The sequence below is a fragment of the Aphelocoma coerulescens genome, chromosome 5 (assembly GCF_041296385.1).
Source record: "Aphelocoma coerulescens isolate FSJ_1873_10779 chromosome 5, UR_Acoe_1.0, whole genome shotgun sequence".
NCBI lineage: Eukaryota > Metazoa > Chordata > Aves > Passeriformes > Corvidae > Aphelocoma > Aphelocoma coerulescens.
This window is the reverse complement of record NC_091019.1, coordinates 60,037,045-60,051,072: the sequence shown is the minus strand read 5'-3', so window position 1 is coordinate 60,051,072 and position 14,028 is coordinate 60,037,045. Positions and strand designations below refer to the sequence as shown.

At 40.3% G+C, this 14,028-nt stretch overlaps 1 protein-coding gene across 1 annotated transcript in view; it reads left to right on the top strand.

Annotated features, from left to right (window-relative positions):
• Positions 1-13,570, top strand: part of NUDT14 (nudix hydrolase 14) — a 60,980-nt gene extending 47,410 nt beyond the window's left edge. The window contains exons 4-5 of the mRNA XM_069018456.1: positions 449-686; positions 11,534-13,570. Of these exons, the coding sequence (XP_068874557.1) occupies positions 449-686; positions 11,534-11,774 (479 nt within the window). The 3' untranslated portion in view covers positions 11,775-13,570. The remainder of the gene's footprint in view (positions 1-448; positions 687-11,533) is intronic.
• The last annotated feature ends 458 nt before the right edge of the window (positions 13,571-14,028 follow it).

Here is a 14,028-nt window from a genome sequence, read left to right as displayed (position 1 = left end):
TGTGCACATGGTACTTTATGTGCAACCCAACTTTCATGCAAGATAACTGCATAGTTTAAATTAAGTCCCGATATCCGCATTTCCCAACAAAAGGAAGCTGTATGGTACTTCTGGCACTTAAATTTCTTGGATGAACTAGCTCCCCTTTTCAATTTTTATTTATTATAAGGTGTGCATGAATTCATTTCAGATGATGTAAGTACCAATAAGAGTTTAGAGAATAATTTTATGGACACGGCAAGAGAACCTTTGTTCTTTAAAATGCCAGTTTTGTGTGTCATTATTTTAACAGATAACACAGCTGAATTCCTCGTTACTCTCAAGTACTCTCATGGTTGTTAATTTCCAGGCAAAATTTGTCTACCACCCTTTATTCTACTTAATATGAATAAACTAACATACTGCCCCTTGTATCTTTTTCTTTTGTGTTTTGGGGGGTTTTTTTCAGCTGTTTACATGTGTGAAGTAGAAAGGCATCATCCTCAAGTCTTTCAGAATCAGGACAAGGAGAGCTTCACTTCCCTGGAGAATCCCTTACCTGCTGCGGCTGGAGTCACCTATGAACTCTGTGCTGGCATTGTGGACAAGCCAGGCCTTTCTTTAGAAGAAATTGCTTGTGAGGAAGTCTTGGAAGAGTGTGGCTATCGTGTTTCCATTGCAGACCTCAGGAGGATCACTTCGTACAGGTAAATAGCAGCAAGTTAAAACACCTTGCATTTCATTGTTGCACAGATTGCTGAAGTGGCCTGAATGTTCCTTCTTCCCTAATTTAAGCAGTGTGTTGGAGGAACATGGACATCTGAAGGTACAAGAAAGGTATAATTTTTAGCAAGTGAGAGGAGTATTTACAGAAATTAAGGAGTTTTAAATATCATATAATCAGTATGCTAATTATGGGATTGAATTTCCAGGAAGAATCATACTATTGTGACTTATTCCAAAGACTATTAGAGCAGGGAAAAGTTGCTGTGGGCTCTTCAGAGCAGTTTGTTACAGCACTAGAAAACAGCCCATCCTAACTATGTTAGGTGTTTTCCATCTCTGATTCTTATTATTCAGATTAACAGTAGAAACTGCCCAAGATGCTCTCTGATTAACATGATTTTGCAGAAGCATGAGAACCTGTGCCATTACATCTCTTCGTAGTATTTGGTGTGTAATTAAACGTTCTTTGAATTGGACAGTAATTACTGTTATATATGAAGATTTTGCTGATTTGACTGAGAAAATTATTACATTGTATTTTTGCAGGGTTTCAAATAGTTATTGAAATAGTTTTTAACATGTTTTAAAATATTCATTAGGAGTAAAGGGAAAAATTAATATGTAAGTGGAAAAATACAAAATGTGAGTTGTTGGTGAAAAAAAAAAACCCTCAACAGAAACTTTGCACACAGCTTTAATCCTATTATATCTCATTCCCCCCTTTTAGTATTGTTATCCAAAATGTATGTATGTTTGTATTTTACAGAGAAAGCAGCAGGTTTTTTACTTTCTTTATTTTACTTGACATCTCCATTGAACTAGGCCCTGTCATTGGTTTTTAATTTGGGAATTGAATACAAATCCACAGCTGTCAATCCTGGCAAATGTTATTTCCTGCTGGATTAACAGGCAGTGCTTCTGTTGAGGGGAGGGGGTGAATCACAGGAGCTGTCTTTTACAACTCATTGAAACCAGATTAAGGGTTTGTTCTATTGAAAGAAAAAGTGTCTTCCAGATTTATGAGCAAAAGCTGTCTGTAGAATTTCATAGGCTGGGTGACACTGACAGGCTGCTGCATGCAGATATATACATATGTATATGTATGTATGTATGTGCATACACATGCAAAACAGGAAAAGTAGAATATAGTTTCTGTAGCTGTAGAAGGTTGTAACTTCAGTGTAGAAGTTTAACTCAATATTAATGATTTTTATCTGCCTAAAACTGTTATGTTGTGGTGTTGATAAATGTCTTTGTATGTTACAGGTGGTTGTTCATTCCATTGCCTTTTTTTTTTTAATTGCACTGACTTGTGAAGAGTGTATACAATTCAGGTTTTCTTTGCTGAGACCCTTGCAAAGGGCTCGTAATCCTCCATTGTCCATGTGGACACAGCTTTCTGCCCGTGGAGATCCATACTGAAATCAGAAGGGCCTGTATAATATTTGCATTTTTAAGTTAATGTGAAAGGTTGAAGCCTCAAAGATGATATTTTACAGTTTTTTGTTCAATTTCCCATACTCTATATTAGGATTTTTTCTCAATGTTTTGGTATTCACATTAGGAGTGTCCTGTTCTTTCTCCCACCAAGGATTGGCATATCTTTCTGATTCTTGAGGATTTGATGCAAAGACAGGAAGTAATCGGTTGCTTTATGGTCTCCTAAGGACATTTTTTCTGTAATGGCTTTATTACATATAAGAATTCCTGGGCATTTTCCAAGTGTAGCAGGTTTTTCCAAATGGTCAATGCTGCTGTTTCATGCTGTGACTGTCAATACAAAGCACAGGCATAAAGCATTGCATTAATGCATATGCATGCCATTACAATTACAGTGCATCCTGCACTGCTACTTTTACCTGCCATCCCAGCAATCTGTGTAATAGTTGCTCTGAATTATTTATTGACCCAGTGCCTCAGGTCAGAGTTTTGGGGGGCTCTCTCTAGATGGCTCCTCTTCCAAAGATCAGCCTGAGCTGGACTGACACCAGTTGTGACAAATGTGCAACTGTGCTTTCTCTCAAATCTGATCATTCCATGGCGTGTCTTGGAGGGTTTTGGCATTCTGTCTGAAGTATCTTACCTGTCTGTACCACAAGCAACTTTTCCCTCATGTCTTGCCTAAATTTCCCTTTCTCTACTTCAAGACTGATACTTACTACTCTGTCCCCAGTGGACATGAAGTACTTCTGCACCTTCCACCTATTTGTTAAAACATGTTCCCTTTATTTTTTTTTTTGCCTGTGCAAAACTATTTTAGTTGATTTAGTCTTTCTCTTTAGATCATGTTTTCTAGATATCTGATCATTCCTTCTGTTGTCCTCTGCCTTCTCTCCATCTGGTCTGCATATTTCTTAAAAACTTAGTGCCCAAAGTGGAGCACAGTACTTTAGTGGGGGCTTTCCTAGGTAGAGTGGAAGCATTATCTCCCCTAATCTCACAGATCGTTCTTTATACTCTGGAGTTTGTTGTTTGTCTTTTTTGCAGAGGCATTACATTACTAATATAATTTATCATCCACAGTGCCTCCCCTATCTCAGAACTAGGAGTTGAACTTGATGATCCTTGTGGGTCCCTTCCAACTCGGAATATTCTCTGATTCTGCATTGTCATTCACCTCCCGTCCATATTCTGTGTCATCATAGCCTTTGATTTGAAAGCAGGGAGTTGTCTTGTATTCCTAGTGACACCCCTTTCTGGAATCATGGTCATGAGAAGGAAACTGCCTGCCTGGAATAAAAGCAGGAGTTGAGCTAGACCTGACAGAAGGACACGAAAAACTGAAAACACATCAAATGTAAAGGGAGAGATGGTTTTGGCTGGGGTGGTCAGTACAGTTCTGTGCCTAATGGATTAAGAAAGATAGCAGATAGACAATTCATAGGGAGAACTTAGACTATGGGGAAAAAATGGAATAGAAAAACCTTGAGTGGAAAAAGAGGAAGAAGAGATGAAGGAACAATGCAGAGAAAAATCATAGACTGGGAACTAAATGGACCTGGGGAAAGTACATTCATTGTGGTGGAGAATAATTCTCTGTAAGGAAATGAGGAAAGTACTTAGACTATATTCAACTTTGCTCTGTTCTCAAGCAGTGGGAACTGTAAGGGTTAGAGGCAATCTGAAGATACCAGGGGCTTTCCTCATTTATTATCAGGGCCTGTAGCAGTGGTTTTGGGGGATTTTTTAGTGTTTCTCACCTAATCTGGAAAGTGTGAGCCCAGTCCTGCCACGGGTAATTCCTACTCATGCAGGTAACCCACTGGACCCCATTATTAAGCCCTGTCGAAGCTCCAGTGACTTAATACTCATCACATAGAAGTCAGGCACTGAATTAAGCAGATTTTAGACTTAATTACCTTGAATGATCCACAGAGGAGCTGTGGAGTCAATGAGGAATCAGGAAGGAAGGCAGGAGCTGGGGAATTTACGCCATTTGAGTAAGAATTTTGGAACAAGTTGTTCCCGCAGCAGGAGGACAGTACAGTGTGGTGAGAGAAGGAGGCTAGACTGGGGGCAGGTAACGAGAAACACAAACATATTTAGAGGGACTTGACTGGAGGAGGACAGAGGAATCACACTTCGAAAATCAGAAATATCTGTTCCTATTATAGAAAAATGCCAGACAGGAGGTGAATTGAAATGCAGATGGTTCATGTTGCTGTGTACATAGAGGAGGGATCATTCTGAAAAGAATCTGTATTGTTTGCAGCCTGTGTGGTGGGTTTCTTCTCATCATCACTACACAAATTTCTACTTTTGTGCTCGGCATTCAGTAACTTCATTTTGGTATTGCAAAAAAGTTTGGTTTAAATCATGACAGCAGCTAATTTACTTTTGGAGGCTTCCAGAAATTTTGGTGGACACTGGTGTCTTGAGTTCTCGTCAGTTGTATGTATGGCATCAGTCAAAAATAGCATAGGTGGTAGATGTGAGGGGTGTAAAGGAATCACTTTGCTCAATAATAAAATAACAAAATGAAGCTAATCCTATCGTATTATAATTATAAACTGAGGGTTCATGAAGGCTGAAGGGTGCCAGTTAAATTGTCCATTAGTAAAAGCTCTAAAAGAAATCTGTGAGCTTCCCTTAATGTTTGGGGGTTTTTTCACAAATGCAAAATTTTTAGGTAAACAATTTACCTTGGACTTATTCATGTATCAGATATAACAATTTTTCTATCTGCCATGATCTCCCAGCAGTTTTCAGATTGAATCCCATGTGCTGAAATTCATCTGTGAGTTAGTTTCTTAGGATTAAGTACTTCCAGCTATCTTCTTTGAGACTTGTTTTCTTACAAGATACAGGCAGGGAAATAAGTTGTTGTTGATGATGATGATGTTATTGCTATTGCAAAGTATTTTCTTTTAGTTCTTGAAATTGTTGGTTTTCCTGAAGAATAATTGGACTTCAGTAACACCTCAGAACATCAGAGTTTCTGGTTCAACTTCCTTTTCCCTTCATTACATCCTTTTATCCCAGAGACTGCAAAAATCTCTTGGCTCTGACCCGGATACAATAGGAGCTGTAGGTTCTCAGCCCTGCTGCAAAGAAATCAGATGGATTAGTTTAAAGGCCTGGCTGTATTAAAATAGGTACTTACTTTAATCTTCCTACATTTGATTTTTTTCCCAAAGTGTACAAGAAGAGCATTCAGAGAATTAATATTGGATGTTCCAATTACTGTGCCATGGCTTTTAGCCTCTGTGCAATGAGGTAAAAATGGTTTGTATTCACAGGTTTTTATGTAGAAGGAATAATAGCCCTGAAAATGTTGGAGTACATTATAATTAGAAAGATCACCTGCTAGTACACCTGTTGGGTGATGGCATAATGTAATATAATTTTATGTTAATTACTTCTGTGCTTTTTTCCCTGCACCTGCTGCTTATGATGTCAGAACTGTACAAAGGTCCTAAGGAGTGACAATAGGAGCTGCATGTCACTGATCATCAGTTTACATGTTGCATGCCCAACTGGATCTTGATTTAAGCATAAATAACAGAGATTTGTGTCACATTTATTTGTAAACATGAATTATGTATTCACTCTGTACCCAAATTCTGCATCCAGATGGCTTATGTCTTATAAAAGGATATGTTGCTTTCAGGAATTTGCACATTAACTATGTAAGATTAAAACAAAAAAATACATATATTTCTGTGTTGATAGGAATGCTGATTGTTTATTTCTTTAGATTGTGTATTTCTTTAATATTAACACATTACAAGAAATTAGCCTTTAATTGCTTTCTGTCAGATGTCTGAACTAAAGTAATAAGTCTTCACAAGGATAAGTCAATTTATTTGTTACCCATGTTGCAGCAGAGGAGTAGAATATAAAATATTGTTTCTTTTCTCATACATGCTTGTTTCTTCAAATTAGAAGTTTAATATTTATGAACATGATACTTATGAATGAGATAATTGGCTGGCATAGGCAAGCACCCAGACACGAGAAAAAGGCAAAGCTAATCTGAAATGCAAGATTTGAATTTTGACTCTGATTACCAACATGTTTGTGTGTGGACATGCACACGTGTGTGCACACTCAGTGTGAAGAAAAAACTCACTGACTGTTGGCAAGCTCAATCTCACTTGTGGCTTCAGACACTACTAAACCTTTTTTTAAGCCATAAGATGCTGTTTCTCCACCTCTGATAAAAAATGTATGTACTGTATCTTTATGCTTGTGAACTTAGGACAAGTGAAAAGTCCCATTTTGTGAGCTGGATTTCATGTGCTTTGTACTTCCTCATGCATTTGATAAAAGGGAAGAGTTAAAGGCTTTTTGGTAGCTGCTATAGCCATTTTCAAAACCAGATTGGAGTGACAGTCTGTCTCCTGTGTTTCCCCTGGTCTGAGAAGGAAGTAGATGGAAATACTGTAATTAAAACCTGGTGCTGCAAGCCAGTCCCACCCCTGGGCGGGAGGTGAGACGTGCTTCACAGTCATTCTGCAGAAGCTCCTTCTCTGGTGTGATGTTGCCTAAAAGTGTGTTGCCCAAGGCTTTAAAAGCCATACCATGATTTAATCTCACTGTTTGAGTGTTTTATTCAAAATGAAATATGAAAAGGCAGCATACAATCTTCTTTTGATGTATTAAACTTACATATAAGTTACTGTTGTGATGAAAACCATACGGCTTTGGTATCCTTACTTTGACATGCTTACATTCCTAGACGTGCTGTTGTCAAAGGTAATGGAGGTTTCTAACTGTCTGAAGCAATGCAGAAAGTTCAGTGCTAATAGTGTTTCAGGGTTTAAAATCTCTCTGTTGAAATTACAGGCCTTGTGAGCTTAAGCCCTAATGACTTGACAAGGAATATTTGTCAGCCATGTAGCTGTTAATTGGAGCAGCCATAAACTCCTCGGAGGAAACTGATCCTCACGATAAAGAGGCAAGGAAAACCGAGCTGTGTTTTGTGCAGATCATTTGCATTTGTCCCACAGTGGCAAATAAGTCAAGCACCGTGCAGACACATCAGAATACAGCTGGAACAGTCAGCTAGGTCAAGCCAGGCTTAGTAGGTCTGGGTCAGTGTGAGCCGTGATATGCCGGGTTTGGGCAGCACGATGCTAAACCCTGGACTGACACTGAAGCCTGAAGTCTCACCATGGACTGGTGCTGAGTTCAGACCTGCTCACCCTCCCCCCACCCAAGCCTCTCTTATCCCAGGAAGGCACCTTTATCAGGAAGGTGGCTTTCCCAGGGTGAAACTCATCACTTGCAGCTCGGGTGTGCTGACCCCTGTGATTTCCACAGATGCAAAGCTAATGAATATAGCTGTAATCTGTTAATAGGTGACTCATTTCAGACCATGGCAAAAGTGTTTATTTGTAGTGGGAAATACTGGGGTAAGGAAAAGCGTATGTTACAGATGTGGGACAGAGGAAGATGGTAGCAAGAAGAGGAGTATAAATATGAGTAAAGGCACATCAAAATTCCTTAAGCATCATACTCAGAAAGTGCAGGTAATTATGAAAAAGCACAGGAAATTCCTAGTGACAGATAAACCTGAAAGCACGCTGCAAACATAATATTTCCTGTAGCCTATGCACCAGTCAGACCCACCTTCCCCCTCTCTGCTCTCTTCCTCCTCTGCACCAGTACCCAAAATCATTGCAATGTACAATGTTTTGCAAGGTTATATGGAAAAATATATTTATTACTTCAACCAGAACAGCTTCAAAGCAACAAACCTAACTTTTGATTTCTATAAAAGCCAAAGGTACTAAGACAGACAAAATGTGAATAGCATTGATTTTTGTGCAATTTTCTGAGGACAAGCAGGATACATTAGCAGTCTGGAAATGTCGTGAAAGACAGCAGTAAGCAATACTGGAGAATATTTAATTTAGTAAAGGGCAGTCCATGTGGATCTATGCAAAAATGATCAACTGTCAGTGTAAGCCAGAACATTTAGAGAATGAAATACTAAGTGAAAAAAGGTACGATATTTGCCTCTTGCAAGAATTAAAGTATATTTCTGTATCTTTCAACTTCTTTCTGAAACCATTGAAATGGTCTTTTAGAATCACAGACTAGTAGAATATACTGAGCTGGAAGGGACCTACATGGATCATGGAGTACAGCTCCTGACCCTGCACAGGACACTCCAAGGGTTGCACCATGTACCCGAGAGTGTTGTCCAAAGGCTTGAGCCCTGTCAGGCTTGGGGCTGTGACCACTGCTCTGGGGTGCGTGTTCCAGTGCTCCACCACCCTCTGGATGAAGAACATTTTTCTAACATCCAACCTAAACCTCTCCTGACTCAGCTTCATGCTGTTTCCTCAGGTCCTGTCACTGACCATGAGAGTGAAGAGATCACTGTCTGTCCCTCTGCTGCCCCTTGTGAGGATGTTGAAGACCCCACTGAGGTCTCCCCTCAGTCTTCTCCAGGCTGAACAGACCAAGTGACCTCAGCTGCTCCTCATAAGGATTCCCCACCAGACCCTTCACTATTCTTGTGGTGTCCTCTGGATGCTCTCTAATAGCTCAACATCTTTATAATATTGTAGCACCCAAAACTGCCCCCAGCACTTGAGGTGAGGCTGCCCCAGAGCAGAGCAGAGCGGGACAATCCCCTCCCTTGCCTGGCTGGTGATGCTGTGTCTGATGCACCCCAGGACAGGGATGTCCTTCCTGGCTGCCAGGGCACTGCTGACTCATGTTCAACTTGCCATTAACCAGGGCTTCCCTTCCCACAGTGCTGCTCTCCAGCCTCTCATTCCCCAGTCTGTCCATACATCCAGGGTTGCCCCATTCCAGGTGCAAAATCCAGCTCTTGGCCTTGTTGAACTTCGTATGGTTGGTGATTGCCGATTTTTAATTTGTTGAGGTCTCTCTGCAGGGCCTCTCCACCCTTGAGGGAGTCAACAGCTCCTCCCAGTTTAGTATCATCAAATCGGGAGGAACTGTCAACGCCCTTGAGGGAGATTAGTTAGACAACAAATTAAAGCAGTGAAGATGTTTATAAATAACGTCCTGCAACAGTCTGCAAAGTCACCATCTAAATAGTGAAGGGATTCTAGGTAGGCTTAGAAATGTTAGATTTGCTGGTTTGGGGAGAAAAGAGTAGAACAGAATATTGCGAGTAGTAATACCAGCATTCTTTAATTTTAAAGAAGTTTTTGGAAGTTGGAAGTTTGGATTGTTTTTATTACTTTGTAACTAATATCTTGAGGCAAAGTTGCACCAGAGAAGAGTAAATTAGGTAATCAAGTAACAGAGAATGATCATATGGGTGTGTCCTCTTTTGAATATATATTGTTACAACTTTTGTTGGTTTGTGTGGCTAATTATAAGCCAATAGATGTGAAGAAATGCCCTAACTTTGGACATTGTAACAAAGGAACGGCATTGTATCCAGGGCTTTCATCTTTTCAAGGATATTCGGTGTAGTAGCTACTCTTGATATATTTAGTTCATAAGAACAGAGTATCATATGAGTAAGTACAATGAAATGGAAACCACTCCCTGCTGCTTGAGCTGTGGTGGCAAGAACCTAAATCTTACGGTGTAGCACCTTGGAAATTGGTTTTCTTTTACTTTAGAGAAAAGATGTGTGAACTCCTAATTTCCACGGCTGTAGTTTTTCATAAGTAAATGGGCACAGGTGCTGTAGAAGATTATGCTGTAAATAATCAAGCCAGAACTTCTCATAGAAGGGCTTCTTAAGTAAAGTCTCTGTTTTTGTATGTAACCTTTAAAAAATATCAAGTAGACATGGAAATACTCAGGATCATTTTCATTCTCCACGCGGGGCACCCCAGGTGAAGGTGTCGGACTTGACACTCATCATAACTAACAAGACATTAAATATATTATACACAGCCCTGTGTTTTTCCTGAAACCTGTGATGACCAGCAAACTGCATTCTTTTTCTTGAAAATTTTACAGTTGGTATGTATCAAAAACCCCTGACACTGGAATAAAGTGATGAGCACAGAACAAAATAGGTCCAATATCAGCCTTTCGAGTTCCTGAAAATGCCAAAGATGGTTAAGTTTCTTTTCACAGATGTACAGGAATGATCCTGAAGGGGTGAAGTGTCTTGTCCAAACTCACAGAATGTATCAGAAGTAATTTTAGGAAAAGAATTCACTGGTTTGCTCCCTATTCAGTATTTTTAAAAAGTCTGTATTGATGTAAGAAACCAACTTCAATAGTCACTATTAGAAACAAACTTCAGTAGTCACTATTAATTCCCCAAACAAAATAATTGCCACTGTTCTTAGAAAATTGAGAGACAAATGATTAATTCCTGCTATGGGGTGTGATGTGTGCTGGATTAACTGAAAGATTTAGTTGCCTAATGGTTGGGTAAATCTGGATATACACTCTAAGATCATAACACTGCGACAAATCTGAGAATCCTCTGTATGTGTAATAATATGAAAGCTAATTTTTCATCTTGCCCTAATGCCTCATTCATAGTTTCAGTGAACTTTGGATCCAGATTTAATGTGAAAAATCGCCTGTAATCATGTGAAATGAAGAAATTGCGATTACAATGTGAATATTTTCTTGGAAGGACTAAATGAGTGGATTATGTACTTATCCCTTATTTAATAATACTTAAATTAAATAGTCCTAAGGAAATAGAGGATTAACAAATAAGAAGTATAATACACAGCAAGCAGTCTAGCTGAAGAAAGACTACATAATCTGAAATATCCTCAACTAAATCCACTGGAGCAAATTTAGCAGGGAGACTGAATTACTTTGGACATGTGCGTGCTTACAGTGGTCCATTTGGGTCAAGGCTAAAGTTCAGGAAGGATAGAGAGTGAGTCTCAGACTGCCTTTCTCTTCTTTACCTATCCAGTCCATGAGTGGAGGACTCCAGCTGTGAGTGGACATAATCCTCTTAAGAGTAAAAAATCTAAATATTTGTGTAAAAACAAGCAAACAAATGTAGCACGAAAGCACACAGATACACTGGGGAGCTTCTTCCTGTTGTTTGTGCATCTCTGTGAGTCATCCTGCACTTCTGCTCTGCCTGAGGTCAGCTGAAAGAACTTCTGTTGACTTCAGTGTATGTAGAACAACAGTTCACCCATACAAAACCTTTTTTCTTTTTGTATTTTCTCCCAAACTCACTTTTTTCCAAAGCTGCAGAATATCTTTGAAGATGGATCTATTTTATGTGGAACTGTATTCAAAAGTGTTGGTATTTCTGCATGAAAGTTGCAATCATTTTCTGTCTCAATAATTCTGTCTCAATCTATTTCTGTCTTGCACATTAAGGACCCAGGGTTCCATTCCTAGCTCCTTGCTGCCTTCTGTCTATCTAAAACAGTGTTTTCTCTCTGCTTTCTTCTAGGTCTGGAGTTGGCTTGACAGGTTCTAGGCAGACATTGTTTTATGCAGAAGTAAACGACCAGATGAGAACCAGTGGAGGAGGAGGCCAGCCAGAAGAAGGAGAGCTGATTGAAGTTGTGGAAATACCTTTAGAAGAATCCATGAAGTTTGCTTATGATGAGACTTTCCCGAAGACAATGGGTGTCATCTTCAGCTTCATGTGGTTCCACAACAACATAGCACCTAAACTACCCAAAAAGTAAAGCACCATGATTAAAGGAAAGCTTTTCTGCTGGTACTGTGCGTGCAGAAAGCTGTAAATCTGCCTGCCTCAATCAATTCAACTTCTCACAGAGCAAATGTTTCTTTAAATAAATTTGGAAGTAAAATCTGAGTTTAAATCTTTACACAATTTCCATTATTAACAAAACACTTACTGGCATCACTGGGGACAGGATTTGACTTGGAGAGGCAAATGTTGATTCATGTGCAAAGGTTGAGTGTGTCCAGTTCTCCTTTTTCACAGCACTGTGTTGAAGAGCTGCCCAGGCCCTCAGTGCAGCTGCCTCAGGAGCCTGGTCTGTACCTACTAGCAACTGTGTATTCATTGTAATTTTTGATATTTTTTTGAAGAAAGCAGCAAACCTTAACATTCACAGATACCTTATCAATGTTCCTGAGTTCAGCACAGCTTTCAGAGAGCAGCTTTCTGTGGTGTGTGGCTCCTGTGCAGAGGAGGTGTTTGCATTTCTGAACATGCAAACCTTTATTTTATAAGCAAACAGGTCTGTAAATCCTTCTGCTAACATGTCACTTTGACAATGGAGCAGCTGTAAGATTATATGCTCCTGTTTGTTGCCATTACAATGCTGGGCAGCAGTGATGGTGATGGAGGGGTGAAGGATGGGGGCTTCTGCTGGAACACATACTTCTTTGTTTGCTTTATGGGCAATACTTGATAAATCAGATCAAACTTTGTCCTCTAGAACAGGACCAGAGAGGCCGAATTCTTTTAATTTGACTGTGAGGTGACTAACACAAGGGATTTCTCTGAGGTTTTCTGTGGTCTAAGTTTCCTTATCACCCAAATGGGAGTAATGGGACTTACCCCTCAGGTAACACTTCATGGAATCTAATAATTGGAAGTGCTTTATTGTGATTTTATCATGATTTATGCAGTTTACATGGAAGCCTGGGCAACCTGCATAGATGTACTGAGCAACACAATTTGATTTAATAAAGTGGTCTAATTAGGACGTATAGTACTTGTTCTATCAGCGTAGTTTGGATGTGGACTGTTTTGTCATGTGAAGCTATTAAGAGCATGAATGAAAGAGAATCAAGTCTGGCAATTTAATTATGCAGTGGGTTATGTTATTCACTGACTTAATCGACATGCCCCCATTATATGTGCCTCCAGGAGTACTGAGGTGCTAAGTGTGTTTAGAAGAGGACTGCAAATATGCAAACTTGAACTTAACAGCTGGAATAAGTGCAGCAGAGGTGTCTGATGGTGTCCAGTGGCTGATTTTAAAGCACTGCATATCTAAATAGGTGTATAAATGAAACAGGTTTTTTAAAAAAAGCCTTTAGAATTGCTGCTTGCTGGTTCTCCTACTGATAGGGAGGAAAGGTCCTTGGAAAGCCTCTGTCTGTGGAGTCAGACTTTGTGAAAGTTCAGACGCAGCTGTGTTGAGCTGGGCCTGGTCCATGGTGAGTCAAGGGCTGAGTTATTGTGAGAAGCAAATAAATTCTGTCTGTCTGATGTATTTACATTGGAAGGTGTTTTAAGGTGGGGTCTCCACTGCTCTGTCTAGTACAGTGTATCCTGATTGCTGCTGAGGCCTTTATGAACTACTACAGTCCATAGAATAAATAATGCCTTTTATTCCAGGCTGTAGTTACCAAATTTTCTATTTGATTCCGTCAAAATTACTGGTCACACAGCGGCTTGTTATCTGTTAGAGTCAAGCTAATAAATGTGTGTGCATACATGTCAAAAGCCTTTTCTCTGTATAATGCAGTAATTGGGAAAAATAAAATATTTTGCCCCTTTCAAGGTGCTGTGACTGTGCCTCTTAACGTACCAAACTTCCTCAAGGGCAGTTCCAGGCTTGCCAAAATCTGGCCCCAGCTCCTGGTGCTGGTCGGCACGAGGCTGTTTCCCATTGCCCACCAGGGTGGGGGACTTGCAGGAGGTGTCTGCTGGGGCTGTGCAGGGTGACACCGAGGAGCCACCGCCACCAGAGCAGCAGCAGAGGCTTCTCAGGGGTGGGGTGTGAGCTGGAGGACACGGTGTGGGAAGAGGGGGACGCGTGGTGGTGCGGAGGGAGTGTGGGAAGGGACTCCACAGGGATGGCAGGGTGGCATCAGTACTCTGCTTGCTCTGAGGTGACCTCACCAACGCAACCTACAGGCTTCAGAGTGTTTTAGGCAGTTGATACCCGTGGATAATGATGATGGAGGGCAGTGGCAGTAGCTGAGCAGTCCCTCAGCACTTCTCCATGATCTAGGCAG